Source organism: Pongo abelii, chromosome 2 (assembly GCF_028885655.2).
Source record: "Pongo abelii isolate AG06213 chromosome 2, NHGRI_mPonAbe1-v2.0_pri, whole genome shotgun sequence".
In the NCBI taxonomy this organism is placed as follows: Eukaryota; Metazoa; Chordata; class Mammalia; order Primates; family Hominidae; genus Pongo; species Pongo abelii.
Window position 1 is genome coordinate 116782608 of NC_085928.1, and position 22594 is coordinate 116805201.

Here is a 22594-nt window from a genome sequence, read left to right on the forward strand (position 1 = left end):
AGAGAGAGGCAGGGTCTTGCCTGGTGTAGAGTCAGCACTGGGAGGAGATCCGAATTAAATTAAACACATTAAAGAGCACAGTGAGATGACAGGCAAAAGAATTGGGTGAGAAGCCAAAATCAGGGATGGAGGCCTGGAAGAACAGAATGTCAGAAACTGGGCAGGCTGTGAGAGAGAGAAACATATGGCCATCCAAGGTAAGCCAAAGTATAGCCATGAGGCTTAGACTGTGGCCTGGAGCCTGAGGACCCTCAGGGTTGGAAGGACATAGGAGTGCGTGCTGGGCTGCGGATACGGGGAGCCCCGTCTCTGCTGGGTGACTTGTTGGGCTTTCTCCAGGGAATCACCCTCTGTTCCCATGCCCCCAGTCCCCAGGTTTAGTCAGTCTTGCTTCAGGTCCCAGCATCTGTATGTGGGAGGAAAGTGGCAGCATTACCAGCTGGGAAAACAACCAACATTCCAATGTTCGTAATTCCGTGGGCTCTATCTAATAAATGTTGGCTGGGCACAGTGGCTCATGCCTGTAATCCCAGCACTTTGGGAGACCTAGGCGGGCAGATCACTTGAGGTCAGGAGTTCAAGACCAGCCTGGCCAACATGGTGAAACCCCATCTCTACTAAAAATACAAAAAATATTAGCTGGGCATGGTGGTGGGCACCTGTAATCCCAGCTATCAGGGAGGCTGAGGCAGGAGAATCCCTTGAACCTGGGAGGTAGAGGTTGCAGTGAGCCAAGATTGCACCACTGCACTCCAGCCTGGGCGACAGAGAGAGACTCCCTCTCAAACAAAAATTTGACAAAATTTAACACTCCACTAGAGAGAGAAAGACACATCTTAGGTCTGATATGTGATATAGGCTGGAGTTTAAAATGAAATGGAAACTGTTACAAGTTTTTCAATTAAGCCTATTATCTGTTACTCAAAAAATTTTAATTAAATTTGTGTGCAGATGTGCCACATACATTACTATAGGCAATAGTGTCCATGGATTGGGGTCGTCCTCCTTTATCTCCACCCTCACTCTACCTGGAGTGTAATGGGACTTGGCCTGTACTCTGCCAGCCACATGTAATCCACTTTCCAAAGGCAGACACTTATTGAGGTTTCCCTCCTCCTGGGGTGAATGTGGACAGAATGAGGAAGAGAGGCAGAAAAAATCCGAGGAGTCATGGGCGTAAGGGCCACTGTGGTTTCGCCAAGATCACACAGTTTGTGGTAGAGCCTGGTCCTATAACCCCTACCCAGGGGTTCCTCCCACATTTCCACACATGCCTGACATGTATATGGTGAACACCATTTGTTTGGGGCAGTGTTCCCCAAATCACAGGATGTTCACACTGGGAGTGGTACACTAAGATTATTTTAGGTGGTTCATGAGATTATCTTGGGTGATACATGAACACAGCACTGAACAACGTTGACCCTAACAGTGAGAAAGTTATTACCTTTTTGCCCTAGTCAGTTTGGGATTCTACCACAAATTACCCTAGCTTGGGTGGTTTAAACATTTATTTCTCACAGTTCTGAAGGCTGGAAAGTCCAAGATCGAGGTGCATTCAATTGGGCTTATGGGTTCAAGTGATTTGCTAAGAAATGACCAAGTCTTCTCCCTCACCAGAATATTCTCACCATTGGTTTACAAATAGCTACAAGATACTGGGACCAAAGAGCCTTGGAGATTAAAATGATCTGAGTGTATGACCCAGGCAGGAGAAAAGGATGAAGCTTTCACTTTTTTTTTTTTTTTTTTTTGAGACGGAGTCTCACTCTGTTGCTCAGGCTGGAATGCAGTGGCGTGATCTCAGCTCACTGCAACCTCTGCCTCCCAGGTTCAAGCGATTCTCCTGCCTCAGCCTCCCGAGTAGCTGGGACTACAGGCGTGTGCCACCATGCCTGGCAAATTTTTATATTTTTAGTAGAGATAGAGTTTCACCATGTTAGCCAGGATGGTCACGATATCCTGACCTCGTGATCTGCTCGCCTCGGCCTCCCAAAGTGCTGGGATTACAGGCATGAGCCACCACGCCTGGCCAGCTTTCACTTTTTTAAGGGAAAAAAGGTAGACAAAGGAATATGAAATTTCCTTCAAATCATGGCAGGGAAAATAGCTTCCATTTCCAAAGGCAGACTTTGTCTTTCAGATTCTAGTTTTGCCTCCAACCACCACATCTTTTTACCTATGTTTGTATCTCCTTATAATGATGGTACATACTACAATGTTCCATGAATGTCTGAAGATGCTGTAGTATACTATTTGAACTTAGAAAATCTATCTCCATACCAATACCAAAGTGACTTAATTTCTTTACTCTTTTTAAAAATGAAGTGGGATACAGGTATTTATGTTTTGAGAATTTTGAGAGGTCTCTTCAGAAAACTGTGAGCACCCAAGGGAGTGACAGGACTATAGGTGACAGACCACATCTTCTCCTGTGTCGTCTAGGGAACTCAAAGAGGCACAGAATGTCTCAGAAAAAAAAATTATTTTAGGAAGGCCAACTAAATGGCACTTGCCAAAGTGCAGAGGCTGTGGTGTGTCCTTCACTTTCACATTTGGGGTACATCATGTGAATCAAAGAGAAAGACCATATGATGCAGCCCGTCCGGAGTACACCCCGGTGTACACTGCCAGGGACAGGAGCATGTCAGGGCTTCAGTGGCTGCCCCAGCTGCTATGGGAGGCAGGGGGTGGGAGGACTCCTCACCTCAGGGAGGCAGTGGCAGAATCAGTGGCTGGTGGGAAGGGCTGGGGGTCTGCTGCCGAGGAAGGGTCCCATCTGTGTCCCTTACCTTTGACTTTGACCTCATGAAAGGAAATCCCACGCTGCATTTGAGGAAGTCCGATTCCAACAGCTCACAGGAGATGCCCATCTCCTCCTGAAAGAAAAAGCACCAACAGATGGGCCGGCTGCACGAAAGGCAGGTGTGTGGGAGCAGGCTCCACGGGGCAATCGAGTCCTTCGGAGCAGTGCTCAGACGGTAGGCACCAGTGGGACGAGGTGCCCTGACCAGGCCGTCTCCAGCCCCCTTCCAGCTGCCCACTTTTCCCATGGGTTCCCTGGGAAGACAGGTAAGAGGACAAAACCACTCTTCATTCCTAACTAATGCTTTGGGTTCAAACCCTAGGGCGGTCCTGGTGAGGTGGGCTGGGCCATGGCTGAGCTGGAGACCTCCTAAGGTTTGGATGAAAAGGCAACCCTGTAATCTTCCTGGCCCCTTTCTCCTAAGCCCACACCCTAATCCTGCCTTTTCAGATCTTGGTGGTTCAAGAAGACAAACTCTAAGAAAATCACACCAAGAAAAGAGAGGGTTTCTTCCTAAAGCCTGAAGCAGTGAGAGCTGGGCTGTCCACCGGCAAGTCTCCCCAGGGTGTGGGGAGGGTACAAGGATAAGGAGAGATTTCTAAGCGTAGCCAGCTTAGGCTGGACTCTGCACACAGCGGCTTGAGAGAACCAGAAGAGAAAGGCTGTAGGGAACTGCTGTCTTTCCACCTGGGCACATGGCTTCCAACCAAGGTCAAAGGAAAGCCAAGAGGCTCTTCACAAACCACAGGGCTTCTCAGAGTCACTGAAAGCAAATCAAGACTTCCAAGCAGAAACAGTATGTTTACAGATTTTGGAAGAGAAGGTACAGAGGTCCTCCAATTTCCAAGACTCACATCTCAGCTCAGACTAACATTTCAAGGCATTTAGACAGGTGGATGAAAAATATTTTTATTTCGTGTCCAACTGGTAAAAACATGTGAGCATTTACCATAATATATCTACTTAAATTATCCAATTATACATCTTATTATTCTAATATATTATGAACATTATCAAATGCACCAAAAATAAAGGTGATAAAAGGTAAGTAATCTATGGGGCTAGAAATCAAGACACTAATTGTGGAATAAGTGGAAGGCAGTTCTGAGTGCAGGTTACACAGGTTTGATCATTTTGTGAAAGTTCATTGAGCTGGGAACTTAATAACTTGTATATTTTTGTTTGTTTGTTAAACATCAATACTCCCTTACTTAGAAAATAGCAATGAAACAAAACCCCCAAAAGCCCAAATACAATTAAACAAAAGATAAGAGATATATAAATATAAAACTAAACTCTAATATATCTTTTCAGCATCCAGTCTCGGATATAACTGATCTCAATGATGATTAGTTTTCTAACATCTCTCTGTGCTTTTAGCCAGTGTTATTCACACAGAGACCCGGGATCGCCTGCATTAGTATCACCTTGGGAGCCTCTTTAAGGTTGAGGCAGGAGAATGGCGTGAACCCAGGAGGCGGAGCTTGCAGTGAGCAGAGATGGCGCCACTGCACTCCAGCCTGGGCAAGAGTGCGAGACTCCATCTAAAAAAAATAAATAAATACAATGCAGATTCCTGGGCCACACTCTAATTGCATTGCATGAGTCTGTTCTGAGTAGACACAGAGACTGCAGGGTCTGGGATGAGCATTTTTAATACATAAAATTATTGAGTGATAAAATTAGTGATTCTGCCGGGTAATGATGTTTGGTAGCTGCTGCTATGAGCTTTCCCTTCCCCTCTTCAGTGCATTTGGCTGGCTGCCAGAGGAAGCTTCTTAAAATATGTCTCTCCCCACTGCAAACAGAATAAAGTCTCAAATCTTAATCCCAGCTTCCATTTTTGCCCTTCCTTTTCTGTTGTGGTTCTTCCACCCCTGCCCCACGGCACATATACGCTACTATTCTACACACACCCTGCCTGCTGTTATGTTCACACCTCTGTTTAAGTTGTCCTCACTATCAAGGAGCACCTTTCCTCAACCCTTCCCCCAAGGTTTTCTTCCTCTATCTTGTCCCCAAACACTCATGGATGGCAAGCTAATGTATGTAACATGCAACTGGCACAGGATTCAGAACGGGCCCTGAGCATGCACTGGGTAGCTGAGTTGTCGGATCACACACCACATTTCAGCACTGAGAGAACATATCTAAGAGATGTTAATCCCTGTCCTCGTAGAGCTCAGAGTTCAGAAGGGGTGAGGACCTCCCAGCAGAGACACAGGTATTTACATGGCTGTGTGATGGCAAGTGTGAGGGCTGCTCTTAGAACCTAGAGAACAGGCATTGGCAATTTCAATAAGGAAAACCAGAGAATAATTTCTCAAATGCTGTCTCAAGAACTGCATGGCATTAATGATTCACCAAAGGTGGCCTTTCACTACCATCTTCTTCCTCATATTCCTCCTGCCAGAAGCAACACCCACAATTGTCCCAAGTAGACACTACCCTAAATCCTGGCTAATCGGCCTGTGGACATCAGAGGCAGCAAGCCAAAGTCTTGGATGACTTTAGTTCTCTTGGTTTCCTGGGGATAGTCCTGGTTCATTTCTGTCATTCTGGTATAATTACTCTCAAGAGTGTCCCAGGATAAGCAAATATATATAAGTGTATGTGTGTGTGTATCTCACACATACACATATACATATATTACATGCTTACCTAACTCTGTTCCCAGTTTCTCTTGTAATGCCCAATACCTCACTGGGAATTCCTTTCAAACCAGAAGAGAAGCTTTAATTTTAAGTCAAAGGTCTGTTCTTGAAGTAAAGATTTATTGGCTGGGCGCTGTGGCTCACGCCTGTAATCCCAGCACTTTGGCAGGCCGAGGCAGGCAGATCATGAGGTCAAGAAATTGAGACCATCCTGGCCAACATGGTGAAACCCTGTTTCTGCTACAAATATAAAAATTAGCTGGGTGTGGTGGTGCATGCCTGTAGTCCCAGCTACTCAGGAGGCTGCAGCAGGAGAATCGCTTGAACCTGGGAGGCGGAGGTTGCAGTGAGCTGAGATCGCACCACTGCACTCCAGCCTGGTGACAGAGCAAGACACTGTCTCAAAAAAAAAAAAAAAAAAAAAAAAGAAATCAAAAAGATTTATTGCCCCAAAGACTTCTTCAGTTTTCACATGTGTGAAATAAATGTCTTCAAAAATTTACTCTGGAACTCGAGGAAACCTCAGTTTAATTAGCTTTGACCTAAGACAACAGTACTTTTGATCATTCAAAAGCTGCTCAGCTACCTTATTTTTGTTAATTCCCAAATGCTAGAACATAACATTTATATCAGCATTTATTTAACTATTTCTGGTCTCTCTTCCACCTTACTCAGTCAAATAAAAATTTCAAAATTCTGGTTGGATCTTAGTGAGGACAGGCCAAAAGAGTAAACCAAAGACATCATCTCTAGGAACAAGAGAGCTGAGCTTATGGTTCATGACTCATGTGCTCCGGGATGGTGTTACAGGAAGGGATGTCATGGATTACCCTTCTGCTGCCTGTCAGCACCAACATAGCTGTTTATACTGGCCATGTCAACTGCCCTGACCAAATGTTTTTAATTCTATACCCCTCTCTTCTACTATTGTGATTTCCAAGGAGGCCCAGAGGTGTATCAGAGCATGGGCTTTGGCAAGCAGTACCACTCCTTGTGTGGATGCTGGTGGTGCTCCATTCAGAACCCCCTTACTAGATAAGTACAACAGCTTGAATGGAGTCGCTTTGCCTGGGAGGTTATGACACCTTCCCCAAAAGCATTCCGTAGCCTCTGATTGATGTGGGTACCCAAGGATGTCCCCTTTGCCTCAAGACAAGACCAACTCTGTTGTACAATTAATGTTCCAGAGCTCCCATAAGACTGGGTGAAGCAGACTCCAGCTGAGCCCACATGCCTGTTTGGTTCCTTCCCCTCCTCATTCTGCTCCCTTCACTCCTCTTGCCCCAATAAATCCCCTTCATGAGAGTCCATTTCGGGTGCTGCTTCTGGTGAACCTGAACTCAGATAATATGCTTCCCTTATGAGGCTGCTGGCACCGAGAACCACTTGGAAAGTCCTAGGCATTTGCTCCCAGGTGGGGAAAGGCAATGAAAGGAGGATGAGGAGAAAGCTCACATGTTTATGATTCTTGTTTAAATCCATACTAAGGAAGAGAAAACAGTCCTGACTGCAGTTTATAAAGGCTGCAAAGGGTTCCCCCATTAGGGGAGCCCTTCATTCAAGGTAACACCAGTACCCACTTTGTTCTCCTGGTTTCAGATCATGCCCAGAGCATAACCTTAAAAAGCAGAGTCATCATGGAGCCACATGTCTTCTTGGTAGCCAGGCAGGCACCCAAGAGTCACAGACATACCCACAAGGTAATTCTTTAAATAAAAATAAAATCCCATGTTTAAAATGGATTCAATTTAAAAAATCAATTCAATTAAAAATACAAATTTTGGGGAGATATGGCTAATCTAAGCTGTCCCCAGCTCTAGGCAACATGTCAGTGGAGAGTGCTCTGGTTGGGAGTTGCCTATGACTTCTGCCAGGCACTTGGTATCCACCAGGATGCACGTGGGAGAGATTCCAGGGACCAGGCTTCTCCTGTGCTGTGATTGCTTCCACGTTCCAATCATTGCCTACACTGGCTTTAACTTAGAGAACTTAACATTAGCATTTATCAAGGCTGATGGTTATGAGACTCTCAGCTGACTGGGAACGCGGACCAGTAAGCAAACTGTCTATCTAATATTCCTGATTGCTAGTGCAGACATCTGATTATCTGACTACAATACAATGCAAATAAAATACAGAGTGAAGCAGAAATCTTGCTCTAAAAGATGCAGACTTTCATGAAATCAATGAAAGTGATGTTGAAAAATGGATAAAACCACTGCAAAACCACTGATAAATCTGGATCTGTCAGAGTTAGATCAGTTAACTGTTGAAGGAGTCAAAATTCTCCTGGATACTACTTTAAGATGCTTCAGAAGACAAAGCTTTAAATAAAAAAGATCAAGAGAAGCCCTTAGAAAAAACTGGCCATTGTTAAAATGATCCTTTTGTGATTGTACTGAAAACCAGGCAAAATATGAAGCAAAGGATGTTATCTTATGAAATAGTAGGAAAATTCACATTCAAAAGCTGCCTATCCAGCACTCAATTCCTTCTTTTGTTTCAGAAGTTAGGGCACTGTTATTTTAAAGACTCTAATAAAGCAAATAATCTTTTGCCTTGGGTCTAAGATATCTTTGACAATTATAATGTTTTGAGTGCCATTGAATAAATGCAGGATAAAATAAACCTAATTTCATAATTTTCAGTTTTGCATTTCAAGCAAAGTCTCAATCAAAACTTTTAAAATACATTTTTATTATAAAATTTTAGACCCTATTTTAAGAGGATTCACATAACTGGCCTTTTCCCCAGTCCCACTTTTCCTTGTCTGGTAAAGACGTTCAATATTCTCAGGGTTTCTTGCTGAAGATTATAGAAGATTCAATTAAAAATTTCTACTAACATACAGATAGTCCCTGACTTATGATGGTTCTACTTAAGATTTTTCAACTTTCTGATGGTGTAAAAACAATAGGTATTCAGTAGAAAGTGGCAGAAAGCTGTACAATACTCTCAAGATGCTGGGCAGCGCAGCGAGCTGTAGCACCTCGTCAGCCACGTCATCACCAGGGTAAACAATCGATACTCTATGGAGGGCTGTGTTGCCAGGTGATTCTGCCCAACTGTAGGTTAATGGAACTGTTCTGAGCATGTTTAAGTAGGCTAGGGTAAGCTATGATGTTTGGTAGGCTGGGTGTATTAAATGCATTTTCAACTTATGATATTTTCAACTAACTATGGGTTTATCAGGACATAACCCCAACATAGTTCAAGGAGCATCTGCACATTACTCTCAGGATCAGGAAATAATCAGTTAACATTTTTAAAAACACAGTGATGAAAAGCATACTTGATTTATGCGTACTCATTTCTGTATTCTCAGTGTCTGGCACCGAGCCTGCCACTTAGTAGCTCCTGAGTTTGCATTTATTAAATGAATAGGCCTTGGCTTATGGGAGATTCCAAAGAAGGGGCTGCAAGCAGCAGCTCATTTGCTGGTCTGCCTGGCACAAGAGATGCTTGTCTTGGCAAAGAACTTCTCTCATCCAGACATACCTTGGCTGTCCCAGCCCCGGAAGCTTGGCCAGTAGAGCCAGGCTCCAGCCCTGTTTGTAACATGCAGTGGTTGGAAGAATCGAATAATGAAATTAGTGAGCCTCTTTGGCCTTCAGGCTCCTTCCTCCTAATCATACAAGCATTTGATGTCAGTCTAGACTCAGGCCTTACTTGACCACGAATATGGTGCTCTTTGGGAACAGAATATCTTTGTGGTCAGTGACCTGCTTATGCTCAGTGCTGGTAGAGTTTGAAGTCTGACTTCCAACTTTCCAGTTCTGACATGTGTTTGTTAAACCGAAGATGACCCTGGTGTCTCCACATCTGACTGTCAGTCTGGCAATTTAGTGTTCCTCTAAGACCCTTTCCTTCTTCCAGACACAACAAGTGTGACCCTTGTGGGCTGGTAAAAGTGGCTTCCACGTTAACTCACTTAGTTAATTTAGAATTCAGATAAATTTTGGAAGCACTTCATCCCAAATTCCCTAATCAACTGAGGTGTCAGAGGTGAGCAGAGGTTCTTAATAACCTGGCTCAATGAGTTAACAGAAAACATTCTCAGCAAACACTTTATTAGCAGCACTCAATGATGAGTCAGCTTGAACCTTACCAGAACAGTCATATTCCCAGAGGGGAATCCTTTGGGCTTGAGCCATAAAGTTCCTACCCATGAAGAAAAACACCCGAGCCTGCGGCATAGAAAGTGTACAACCTTTGGCATTAGTGTCCCAATTTTGATTATTGGCTCAGATATATACCAGCAAGGTGTTGTCAGGCAAATTAACCATCCTTTCTATAAGCCTCCAGTTCCTTACCAGTAAAATGAAGTCATAACATGTGCCTTATAGGAGTATTGCTGGACTGCCACTGCTGATGTGTGTAGGATGGAGTACATAACCTCTACTTAGTAATGGTTTACGGTGTGCCAGGTAGTGTTTTAAATCTATTATCTAAAAACTCTATGTACAGCTTCTCTTTATTTCCGTTTTTATGAAGAGGAAACTGGAATGTGAAGTTATATCACTTGCCCAGGGTTTCCCAGTTGGTAAATGATGGAGCCAGGATGTGAGCTGGGCACATTCCTTCACAAAGCTCCTCTGCATGTTCTCCTTCAATCTTAACTTCCTTCTCCTGACCCAACTCCCCTGCATATCTCCCTACAGAAAATGACATGGTGCTTTGAATACACACAGGTGTGGGGAAAAGGCCTGTCATTTGAACAGCATATGAATTACAGACCCCAGCTGTCAAGACACACTCTTCCATGTACTAGATTCACAAAATACCTTGTCTCCTGCCACTTGCTCAGGCCCTGATGATACACTCTTGGCTGAGGGTTTCTCATGGATAGTCCTGGAGTCAGAACAAACACAAGTCATGGTACTCTTGAATCAAGGAAGAGTACACGATACATAACTAAGAAAATATGAACCTCCCACTGGAATGAAGCCACATAAGCAAGCACTCCTGTTGATCCCTGAGCAGAGATGCAGAGGGTGAACTGTTTTGTTGATTTGCTAGTCAAACTTCTGAAAGAGGCTCATGTAGTCAATCCATCAGGGGTCATGAAAGATCAGAGGCAGGTGGGATCTGAGAAGTCACAGACAGGGTGCTTTTCTTTGTATCCAGAATGTTGGCAACATGATCAAGTATAAGCCTTCCTGGGGTCTTAACATATTCAAAGTTTCCCTCTGAAAGGACTTATCCATCATCCATCTGTACATTCATTAATTCACTCACCAATCATCTAACAAACACCTACAAGATGTCAGACACAGAACGGGGAGAATACAAATGACACGTAAGAAGGGATTTTGACCGGGCTCGGTGGCTCACGACTGTAATCCCAGCAATTTGGGAGGCCGAGGTGGGTGGATCATCTGAGGTCAGGCATTTGAGACCAGCCTGGCCAACATGGTGAAACTCCGTCTCTACTAAAAATACAAAAAATTAGCTGGGCGTGGTGGGCAGATGCCTGTAATCCCAGCTACTTGGGAGGCTGAGGCAGGAGAATCGCTTGGACCCAGGAGGCAGAGGTTGCAGTAAGCCGAGATTGCACCATTGCACTCTAGGCTGGGCAACAAGAGTGAAACTCTGTCTCAAAAAAAAAGGAGACAGCATTTAGTAAGCAAAGACTCCAAATTAACACATTTTAATAGAGGGGGAAAAACTATTGGTTGAATATGATCCAGGCTACAAGGAACCTAAATAAATTGTCCCAAGAGCTCATAGCAGGGTGCCACCCTCTTTGCCTGGTGGAGTAAATAAAAAAGCAAATATATCAAAAAAGGTGACTCTAGGGTGGGTCTTGAAAGGATAAGAATTTGCCTCATTTGGGTGGAACACTGTGATGGGAGAGGCAGTGACATAGTATCAGAGAGGGCGAAATGAATGAGGTAGATGTTTCGGGACAAGGCTAGTACAGGGTAGCACCAAAAGAGACAGCACCAGGGGAAGTTGCAGCTGTGTGCCCAGAGGCTGGGTGGCATTCCCTTCCTTGATGTGAGCCCGAGGCTTCCAGGTACCCAGGCTCTGAAGCCAGCTTCTGAATGATACAGCAGATCCAGCTATGAAGAACTTCCATCCTCTGCTCCTGGGAGAAATACTGAAGTCAGAGGGCAGATATGTTAATTTCCAATGAGTGATATAGTTGCCCTGTGCAACATGGGGCTCCTGTCAGCAGGGCCAGAGAATTCCTATCTTGGAGGCCAAAAAGGGAAAGCAGTTGCAATCAGAAGGTTGCTTAGTGAGTCAAGGAAGAATTTTACATTTTGAGAACCCCTTTGTTTATTAACTCACTGAAGAGCTATTCACTGACTGCTGCCCCATATCACGCCCTGTTCTAGGGGATGGAGCTACAATGGCAAACACAGCACTGCCATCGCAGCACATGCAGCCTACACGGGGAGATGGCAAAAACAAAAAACTCAAAAGGAAATGAAAAATAACTGGCTGGGCATAGTGTCTCATGCCTGTAATCCCAGCACCTTGGGAGGCCAAGGCAGGTGGATCACTTGGGGCCAGGAGTTTGTGATCAGCCTGGCCAACATAACAAAACCCTGTCTCTACTAAAAACATAAAAATTAGCCCGGTTGTAGTAGCACACACCTGTAGCCCCAGCTACTTGGGAGGCTGAGGTGGAAGGATCAATTGAACCCAGCAGGCGGAGGTTGCAGTGAGCCGAGATCGCACCACTGCATTCCATCCTGGGTGACACATCGAAACTCTGCCTCAAATAATAATAAAAAAATAATAATAATTACAAAAGTAGCAAAAAAAACTGGATAATCTGGATATCATCAAAATTTAAAACTCATATGTTTCAAAGGACACCATTAAGAAGTGAAAAAATCCACAGGATGAGAATATTTTAAATAATATGTCTAATAGGAACTTTAGGATATATTTTTAAAAAGTCTTGCAGCTCAATAATAAAAAGATAAGTAACCTAACTAACAAATGGGTAAAGGATCTGAATAGTTTTTCCAAAAAATACATACAGAGGGCCAATAATCACATGAAAAGATGCTCAACATCATTAACCTTCAGGGAAATCTAAATCAAAACCACAGTGAGATACTACTTCATACTCATTAGAATGGCTACAATCAAAAAGACAAACAATAACAAATGCTGGACTAGATGTGGACAAACTGGAACCATTATATACTACTGGTGGGAATGTAAAATAGTATAGTGGCTTTGAAAAGTAGCCTGGCAGTTTCTTAACAGTGAAATATAAGTTACCATGTAACCCAGCAATCCCACTCTCAGGTATGTGCCCAAGAGAAATAAAAACATGAGCCCACACAAAAACGTGTACACAAATATTGATAGCTGCATAATTTGTAATAGCCAAAAATTGGAAAGAATCTAATGTCCAGCAACTGGCAAATGAATAAACACAATGTGGTATATCCATACAATGGAATATTATTCAGCCATGAAAAGGAATGAAGTATGATACATGCCACAAACAAATGAACTCTGAAAACATTACGCTAAGTGACAGAAGCCAGTCACAAAGGACTGGCTCCATTTCATATAAATGATTCCACTTATACACAATGTCCAGAATAGGCAAATCTAGAGAGAAAGAAAGTAGATTTGTGGTTGCCTTTGGCTGGTGGAAATAGGGGAAAGGGTACGACAGCTAAGTATGGCAGTTCTTTTTGAGGTAATGAAATGTTCTAAAATTGACTGTGGCAATAGATGCACAACTCTGAAAACATACTCAAACCCACTGAATTGTATACTTTAAAAGGGTTAATTGCATGGCATCTGAACTATATCTCAATGAACCTGTTTAAAGTAATCACAGCCTGTGAGAAGCATTGTGAAGGAGGCAAACAGCATTATACCTGGTATAGGTGGAGGGAAGGCCCTTTTGAGGAGGTACCATTTAGCTGAGACCTGCAAGTTAAGAAGGGGCTAAGCACATGAAGGGGGAGTGAAGAATGTCCCTGGCAGGAGAACCAGCATGTGTGGGGAACGGCATGGTGAGTTCCAGAAACCAACCAGAGGCCACATGTTTGGGAAGCGACAGATGAAAGGCCAGGCCATGCGGAGCCCTGCTGCTCATCAGGAGTTTGGACTTGGTTCCAAGTACAGAGGGAAGGCACTGAAGGGTTCTGAGCAGGGGAGTCATACCATCTGATTCACATTTTTAAGAATATTTTTAGTTGTGATGTAAGAATAGATCAGAGGCCCGGGGCCTGGGGTGGGGAACGCGCAACAATGAGCAGAAAAGGTTTCTTCCTCACCTCTCCCAAAACATTCATGGAAATGGAGTCTGAACAGGTGTGGAGCACAGATCAGATAAACTAAAAGTATCCTTAAGGAACTGGAGCACATAGTGACTCCAGCGCAGATGCCAAATACAGACAATGGGCTAGCAAGGCTGGGAAGGAGCTGGCCATGAACACTCTGAGGGAACCAGAGGTGATCACCCGTGCACTTGGGGAATTTGGAGAAGCAGAACAAAGAAAGCACTACAAGCCAGTTGCTTCCTTGAAATTTTGTCAAAACATCCATGTGGAAGCCAAGGCCTACACTATTCTAAGTTTGTTCTTTTCAAGCTTAAAAAGGTGAAACAAGCAAAAGCTACAGTCAAATGTTTGAGGCAGATGAACCATGTAACTGCTAATGCAAAATTCCTCTCCCAAGTTAGGTAGTGAAATTTGGAGGCCAGGTATGGATGGCTCACACCTGTAATCCTGGCATTTTGGGAGGCCAGGCAGGAGGTTCACTTGAGGCCAGGAGTTCAAGGCCAGCCTGGACAACATAGTAAGACCCTGTCTCAACAAAAATAAAAATTAGCCAGATGTGGTGGCACACACCTGTGGCCCCAGCTACTTGGGAGTTGAGGTGGGAAGATCACAGGCCCAGGAATTGAAGGTTGCAGTGAGATATGATTGCACCACTGCACTCCAGCCTGGGTACCACAGTGAGAATCTACCTAAAAAAAAAAAAAAAAAGCAAGCAAGAAAAGAAATTTGAAGTGCACATGAAATAACCCTGTGCCAATCACTGGCAGTTGCAGACTGGCTGGCATTAGAAGCAATTATGTGATCAAATGGAGACGGCGAGGTCTCCTCCCAAACAGTCCACTTGGCCCTGAGGAAGAAACTGCTTTGAAAGATTTAAAATAAGTAAAAATAATCTTACATTTTAAAAAACCAATACAAATCCAAAAGCACTTGAATAAGCTGTCTCGTTCCTAACATGTCCCTCTGTAGTGCGGTGAATCAACCCTGTTTAAGACTACTCTTTACATTTTTCCAAAGTGAATACAGACAAAAACACTCCCCTAAATCCTGGTGATTGTCCTCTTCAGGACCACAGGATATGAAATTAATAAGCTAAATAAAATAATAAATCGAAGTCAACCAGTCGTAACAGAAAGCCCAAAGTACAAAGACTAGCAAGCCATCCCTTCTGAAGCCTAAGAAGTAATTAAAGTATTTGATGTTCACTCAGGAAGTTTTTCCTTGTGTTAAATAGTCACAAACAAATTATTCTCAGATTTTTAAAAATTAGTTTCTCTTCTTCAATTAAAAAAAAATTTCCTCAGAGGCTGCAAATTCTTAGTCAACAAACTAAGAATTCAAAGTTGAATTCCATCTAATGAATCAAATTATTTTTATTTTCTATCGCTCTTTTCCTTTGCCTTACAGGCTGATGGAAAACTCAACAAGTGGGGACCTCCCCTGAAATGATAGGAAAGAATTTAACCTCATGGCATAAAAACAATTCATGAATGGTGTTTGGATGAAAAGGTTATGCGGGAGTCAAATGTTCGAAGGGGCTCAGGTACTTACTAAAATCCTGGCCAGAAATCTTCATAGAAATCTACTCACGGTGAAGAGTTCCTTCTCACCTACAAACCCCCTTCTACTCTGCTCATTCAAAACTGGTTTGCAACTTGAAGCTGTGAAGGCCTTGCTACTCAAAGTGTGGTCCCTGGACACGCTCACTGTTAGAAATGCAGATTCTCAGGCCCCACACTAGACCTGATGAGTTAGAAGCTAACCTCTGTGAACATGGACATTTGAGAAGCACTGCTCCATGTCACTGAGCCCTCTCTGGAGGAAACATGATATTCACCCCACGAAGACCACCTTCCTCATGATGCCCTCTGCCCTCCAGAAAAATAATATATACACTGCCCATGTTATTTGAGAGATATTGTCTGTGTGAGTATACACTTTTCTGGAACTGAAGACCTGTCTATTCACATGCCCCTTATCTGAGCAGACTTTGGGACAAGCATTGGGGTGCAATCAGTTTGTACGGGTGGTGATCTCAGGGAGCTCCACGAGAGGGTAGTGAAGTGTGTCATCAACGGGTGAGAAAGCTGGGGCATCTATCCATCTCCTCGGTCTCTCCTTGGTAGAAAACTGTACTGGGGACATTAACTATTCTGCACTTCCAGCCCTCCTGACTCTTGGGTGCAGCACACTCCTGTAGCCAGAAAAAGTTCCTAACCAGAGAGACATGGGCAGGCCTCAGCCTGTAGAGGAACTGTCGTAGGCGGCCTCCAGGGTGGGTGGAGGGGACATGGCGGGTGTTGACAGCATCTCTCCACATCTTTTCCCTCTGCACAAGCAACTGGGCTGGTGGAGCTGTGGACTGAGAACAGAGGCCAGGGGCAGCTACTGCTGAACTTCCTTCGGCTGAAGATGAAGGGATGGGGCCTGAGAGGACCTCTTCCTAGTCTAGCACCCTCGGAGTGTGTCTCCACAGATCAACCTGTCAGCTCATGGAGCCCTGTCTCAGGGGGCAGCAGCTTACTAATCTCTTCCCTCGGGTTGGCATATCCACTTTGCTACTCCTGGGTACATCTCAGGACTCTTCTTAAAGAACTGGTATCCACTTCTAGGATGATCCTTCCTCCCTTTCTCTTTGTTGCTTCAACAGGTCAGCTCCAATCTCCTCTTACCTAGACCAGCACAAAACAGCCTCCTGGTGGATGCCTTGCATTCAGCTCTCTCCCCTGATATGTTCTGCAAACTGCCACAGATGAATCCCAATACGATACTTTGTTTTTGCTAAAAAGCCTTCAAAGGTTGTTAACAAGCAACGTTCTTCATTGGTTCTTAACTGGGGGTGTGCACTGGAACCACCTGGGAGCCAGCGATGCCATGCCCAGCTGTGCAGGCTGATCACTGCATAGGAGACCTGGCTGCTCTCACCAAGCCCTTCACTTTGGCATGAGTCTCTCCAATTTGCATAACAGTGCTGGAAAGGTGATGACGACGATCCTATGAAAAGCTTTGTAAAAAAGACCCAGATGCAGGCCCCTCTGTGTGGCCACAGAATCAATGCATGTGGCGTCGGCACGCATTTGCTGAAAGCTCCCCAGGTGGTTCTGATGGACACTCAAGTTAAAAACCCTCAAAAGTGAAACTGCATTGAAATTCTCTGGTGGGCTTGTTAAAGATGCAGATTGCAGGCCCCAGCCTCCAGAGTGGGATTCTTTACAGCAGAAGCAGAGTCAGGAAACCTGGATCTTGAATCATCCTAGGCAAGTGTTCTACACTAGCCTTTGAAACACTGGTCCCAAGGGCTAATGTAGCCACTGCCATTTTTGAAGTTAAGAGATTGAAACCTAGAGTATGTGAGAAAAAAAATGCCTTCCCTGGGATTCTTATGCTGGTGAGGACTGAGGAACCCTGGTATTATGGTCCTTTCTGCCTTTGAGTCAGTTGTCTGGAGCCTTCTGTGTCATGTGGCCCTGGGGCAGGGACTCAGAGAAATGAACTCTGCAGACCATGGCTGGCTCCAACATGGGTGCCCACCTGCTGTGCTCCCAGAGGAAGCCCATCTACTCGTTCAACAAGTGTTTCTTATTTTGTCTTAAATGGGAAACAGCTTCTACACAATAATTCTCATGTGTGAGACACGTATGTTTTCTGTTACTTCTTACATTCCTTTGTTCGTGCTCTCATTTAATAATTATTGAGTAGCCTCAGTGTCCTTTGTTGGGCCATATGCCTTTGTAACACAGTTCCTGCTGTCTCCAAGGAGAAGTTCCCAGCCTGGGAGGAAGAAGAAGAACTGGTTCAAGGAAAGACACTTATCATCTCACATGATGAATGCATGGGGGTGCTATTGCACCAGGGGCTGAAACCGGCCTCCCTTTACCAGAGAAGCATTGGCTGTCCCCATTCCCACCCCACAGGTTGTATTTTACAGCTCATTGTTATTACCATTGTTTTACCTTTCCTTTTAACTAACTAAAAAGTCTACTAGTTCTTTAAATTATGTAATCCAATACTGGACTACCATAGTCTTATTATGTACCATACCAGTGCTTACTTTAGTGGGAAAATTAGCTCATCATTTGCACACTGATATGGTCTGGATTTGTGTCCCTACCCAAATCTCATGTTGAATTTAAGGAGGGACCTGGTGGAAGGTGACTGGATCATGGAGGTGGATTTTCCCCTTACTGTTCTCGTGATAGTGAGTTCTCATGAGATCTGAAGGTTTAAAAGTGTGTGGCACTTCCTCACCATCCCCCCTTCTCTCCTGCCACCATGTGAAGGTTCTTGCTTCCGTTCACCTTCTGCCGTGATTGTAAGTTTCCTGAGGCCTCCTAGTCATGCTTCCTGTGAAGCCTGTGGAACTGTGAATCAATTAAACCTGTTTCTTCATAAATTGCCCAGTCTCAGGTAGTTTGTTACAGCAGTGTGAAAACGGACTAATACAAACACATAGGTCAAAAGCTATTACAAATGACAGTAACAAAAAACACCATTCATAAACTGCCTGATGTAGCTAAGGGTTTACTTATTCAGAACTTCATCAGGCTTAAAGACTGTGAATAGGCCTTTGTGGCTGGAGTAGAACTTCTGCTCTGTCACCAACTTATTCAGCAGATAGTGAGCTCATCTACTGTGCCAGATGTGGAGGTATGTGAGTATAGCCCTGTCCTCAGAAGCTTTTCCATTAAATATCAGATATAAAGTAATTGCCTTGGCAGTTGATGTAACAGAGAAACATACACCAGCTTAAGGCTGAAGCTTTAGGAAATGCCCATGAGGACAGGAAGGAGCACACAGGCTGTCTCTTAGTGTGTTCTGATCATGCACACATCAAGGAAAAGCCCGATGCCAAGAACCTCAGTGATCAATACGCAAATAGATCAAGGGCAAGACAGTTTCACAAGAGCACTGAATGAAGGACCTGCTAATATAATTAAATGATGAAGTTATGTGTTCCTTTTGTATTTTTAAGAACAATATAGGGAGACAGGCTTTGCCTTCCAGGATTATCTTACTTTTCTCCTATATTTGTTTTTGACATTTTTCAGTTAATGGGCCAGCTGTTCAAAACGACTTGCACATACAAATAGTAAGGGTTGCTTTTGGTTATGGCAATGGATAAGTTCTAAATTCAATCTCAATAGAGTCATTTTTTGAAAATTAATTTCTTTGAAAAAAAGGATGAACTGCAGGGCCATGAGATTGCCTTAAGATCTAGTATGCTTGTTCTGAACTTGTTGGAATATATTAAACTTCCAATTATGTTAGGAGCTGGCTTGGCTGTGAGGGAGAGATAAATTGGCCATTTACTGATTATTTCCCATGCTTTGACCCTGCAGAAGTTGTTGACTGAGCAACCTTTTCTGTGTCTGTATATGTCATTTTCAATGTCTCTCTCCTCTACAGGATAGTTTTGCTCATTCTTTTTCTCCCTTTGAAAATTTTTTCAGGTGCCTTGCTTTCCATACCGTTTTTTCGTTCTGCTTCAGATGGCTGGACTGGCTGCACACCATCTCTCTCACAGCAGAGTATGGGCGGGATGTAAATCCCACATCACGGAGCTCCATCCAGGGGTCTCTACCATGCACAACCATGCACATTGACTCCCCAGATGCCAGCACCTGTGTGTCTTTTGTTGGAGGAAGGCCACGGGGCTGCTGGCACCTTCTTTGCATGAACATGGAGAGATGGAAGTGCTTGAGAATTCACATCCCCTTGGGGGAATCCTCAGCCATGCTCTTTTGTCCCTGATTGGGACAGTGAGATGTGACCTATACTTTAGATGGTGCCAAAGTCACCCACCTTCTTTCTGTCTCCTGGGGACTTTGCTTGATATCACATCCTTGTTTGGCCTCCTTCCCTTTGAAGCTCTACTTCCCATTCCCCTGAGAACACTTCCTAACAAATTATTTTTACATGATGTCTTATCTCAGGATTTTGTTTTAGGGAACTCAGCCTAAGATAGCAGGAAAGAGACTATCATACAAAAACATCTAGTCCCCCTCTTCTCCTTTCTGGTATAGAGATGCCAGTCAGAGGCAGTGTAAACATTTCAGACTCTGAGCAAGTGGTCTTCCAGGTCCTGGGAATGTCTCATCCTATCTCATGCTTCAATGGGGCAGCCAGTTTCAAGCAAACCAGGATCTTTTAAACAAGGAAATCTACCCGCCAAACATTAAGGATGGCTTAGCAGACTTACGTGACTACATATTGATTTTAATCCACTTAAGTGCCCCTTAAACATGGACTCATTTAATTACCATTCCCATGTGTTTTCTCTTTGTCTGCTTTGGGAAGGATGCCTCTCACACTGTCCAAACCAGGCTCCAGGGAATGAGGGTAGAGGCCCTGAACAGCAGGTTGAAGCCACTCTCCTCTTTACAGTTTCCTAGGGGATGGAACCGGGACCCTGAAAATGTCTCAAATTGTCATTGCACAATGATTATGTTTTTTTCAAACTGACTTGGCTCTACCACTTACCAAGTGGTGCCTTAAGTACCTCCCTGTAAAAATACAGGTAGTAACTCCTAACCCACAGTGTTGCTGGAATGATATAATGAGTTACGCTGGTGGCCGCCACCATGGTAATGGTTATTGCTATTAGGCTCTAAGAGAAACTTTTCAAGAGTTCTCTTTGCTCTGTCACCTACAGTTGTAGATTCTCAAGCTGTTCAAAGCCACTCTCAGAATGAGATCCTTAACCTGGGTGGCTGCCTCAACATTAACAGGATGGAGCTAACCTGTCCTGAACTCTGAACACGTGGCATTTTGCTAAACATTTTGCTAGGATGAACAGATTGATGCTTCTCAAAAACCCTACCAGTATTATGATTGTTCCATTTTGCAGATGAGGACACAGAGACCTAGGGAGGGTGTGGGAACTTTCCAAGGTCACACAACAGCTATATACGGTAGAGTGATCAGGTCCCATGCTGCCTCACAGATGCCCATATTCAGTGGGGCCTTCAGAGTGCATTGTGCAGAGGAGGTTTTCCTTCCTTTGCTCTGGGATAACCTGCCCGTAGCACAGTGGCTCTTCAACTGTGGCACACATTCGAGTCATGGAGGCTTGCTAAAACACAGACTGCTGGGACTCCCCCCAGAGTTTGACTTAATAGATCTGGGGAGGAGCCCACGGTTGTTTTTCTGACCAGGCCCCAGCTGGTGTGGATGCTGGTGGTCAGGAGACCACGCTTTGAGTGGCACTGATGTAGATTCTAGAAACACTGGTGGCTTCCTTCCCTTGGGAGGGAAGCAGCTTCCTGGATGGGACCCACATGGAGGACGGTCTCATAGGAGAGGGGAAGAATCAGCCTGCTGAGCCCATGGACTCTGAGAGCCCCTTCTGAGCAGGGGATGCTGAGAAGTCTGCAGGGCCCCTTGCCCCTGACCTGTGGACTCCTCACCAGCCACCAGCTGTCACCGCGACATTCAGATGTTACCTCCCTCCAAGCTGCCTCCGGTTCCCCTTCTAAAATAAATGGGGCTAGAAAACTTGAGAATGGTGCTGTGGTAAGGAAGTGCTGGAAAGGAACCCAGAGGAGGAGGGAATGGCCATACATTTACAGAGTACCTTCATCATTTTGCCCTGTCTTATCTAACACTGATACCGTGAGGTAGGTCTCATACTTCCCACCCTACAGATGAGGATATCAAGCCTCTGAGAACTCAGGCAACTTGCCAATATCCATGTAACTATTAAGTGGCTGAAATTGGAATTCCAACCCAGTTCAGTTTGGCTCCATGGCTCCTGCATTTGTTTCATCCCTGTGACTATCCTGATGGGGACATCCTGCTAGGTATATCATCATGCAGCCACTGTCCCCTTGACACTGCACAGGCTGCAGAGGGAGGGCTGTGGCTCAATGCAGCATTTCTACCAGGGGAGGAAATGTTTTGCATGCAGCCTTTTAAATCGTGAGACAGACTCTGGTCTGTGTGGGGTTTCCCAACCAGAAATAAAAAGATTGGAGGGAATCTCAGCCACCTGGAGGGTCATCCTCAGCTCAGAAACAGCCGTGTGGCTGCAAGCAGAGCAGCCCGGGCCTTTAGGGCTGTCCAGGAGACCCTTGCTGGCAGGCAGCATGCCCATTTGTGAGTCCCCACCAGCAGCTCCCTTGTGAAGAAAGCTCAACAGGCTTTTTACAAAAGGCAAAGCAAGTTTTCTTTGGCAGCAGGTTCAGATTTCCTGCCCTGTTCCATGATCTCACAAGGGAGTGCTGAAAGTACCTCCCGCACCCTCTCCCCAGCTCCAACCAGCTCAGTTCCACGCTCAGACTTTCTGCTTATTTGGAGAGAGTGTTTGTATCTTGTCTTCTTAATTTGAGACCCTCCTCCCTGCTCCCTCTGTGGCTCAATCCATGCCCCAGTCTGCATCTGGAGACAGCATCAGTCCCTTCCGCTGAACCTTCTAGCTGAGGGGTGGTGGAGAAGGGAGCACCAACTTTGTGTGGCCTCAGCTGATGGATTTTTAACTGCTGAAAAATGACACATGGGAAAAGAATGCTGTGCTTAAATCTTACACTTAGGCAGCACTAAAAGGTGAAAGGAAAGGTCACATGAACTTCTAGACAACAAAAGCTCCCACTTTTGTTGTCCAGACAGCTGAGTTCTTCAAAGGGCTTCTGAGAGGAGAGACAGAAATTCTGTCTCCCATCAGCGAGCCATCGTCCCACGCCACTGTCTTCAGCCGGTGGGGTTTTAACCCAGTCACTTCCAGAGCTGCTGGTCTGTCCTAGAGCTTTAAGTGGAAGATGGCCACAGAGCACTCAGGGCCAAGGACTGGAATGGTGAGACCCTCGTCCTTCATCAACACTAGCAGGGCAGGAGGATGAGGGTCTGCACCTGCTATTATCTGTGAGACTCTG

At 44.7% G+C, this 22594-nt stretch overlaps 1 protein-coding gene across 2 annotated transcripts in view; it reads right to left on the reverse strand.

The window, feature by feature from the left end:
• Positions 1-22594, reverse strand: part of ITGA9 (integrin subunit alpha 9) — a 387085-nt gene that overhangs the window by 94377 nt on the left and 270114 nt on the right. For both annotated transcript variants that reach the window (XM_024245138.3, XM_054552331.2), the window contains exon 19: positions 2793-2879. In XM_024245138.3, the coding sequence (XP_024100906.3) occupies positions 2793-2879 (87 nt within the window). The remainder of the gene's footprint in view (positions 1-2792; positions 2880-22594) is intronic.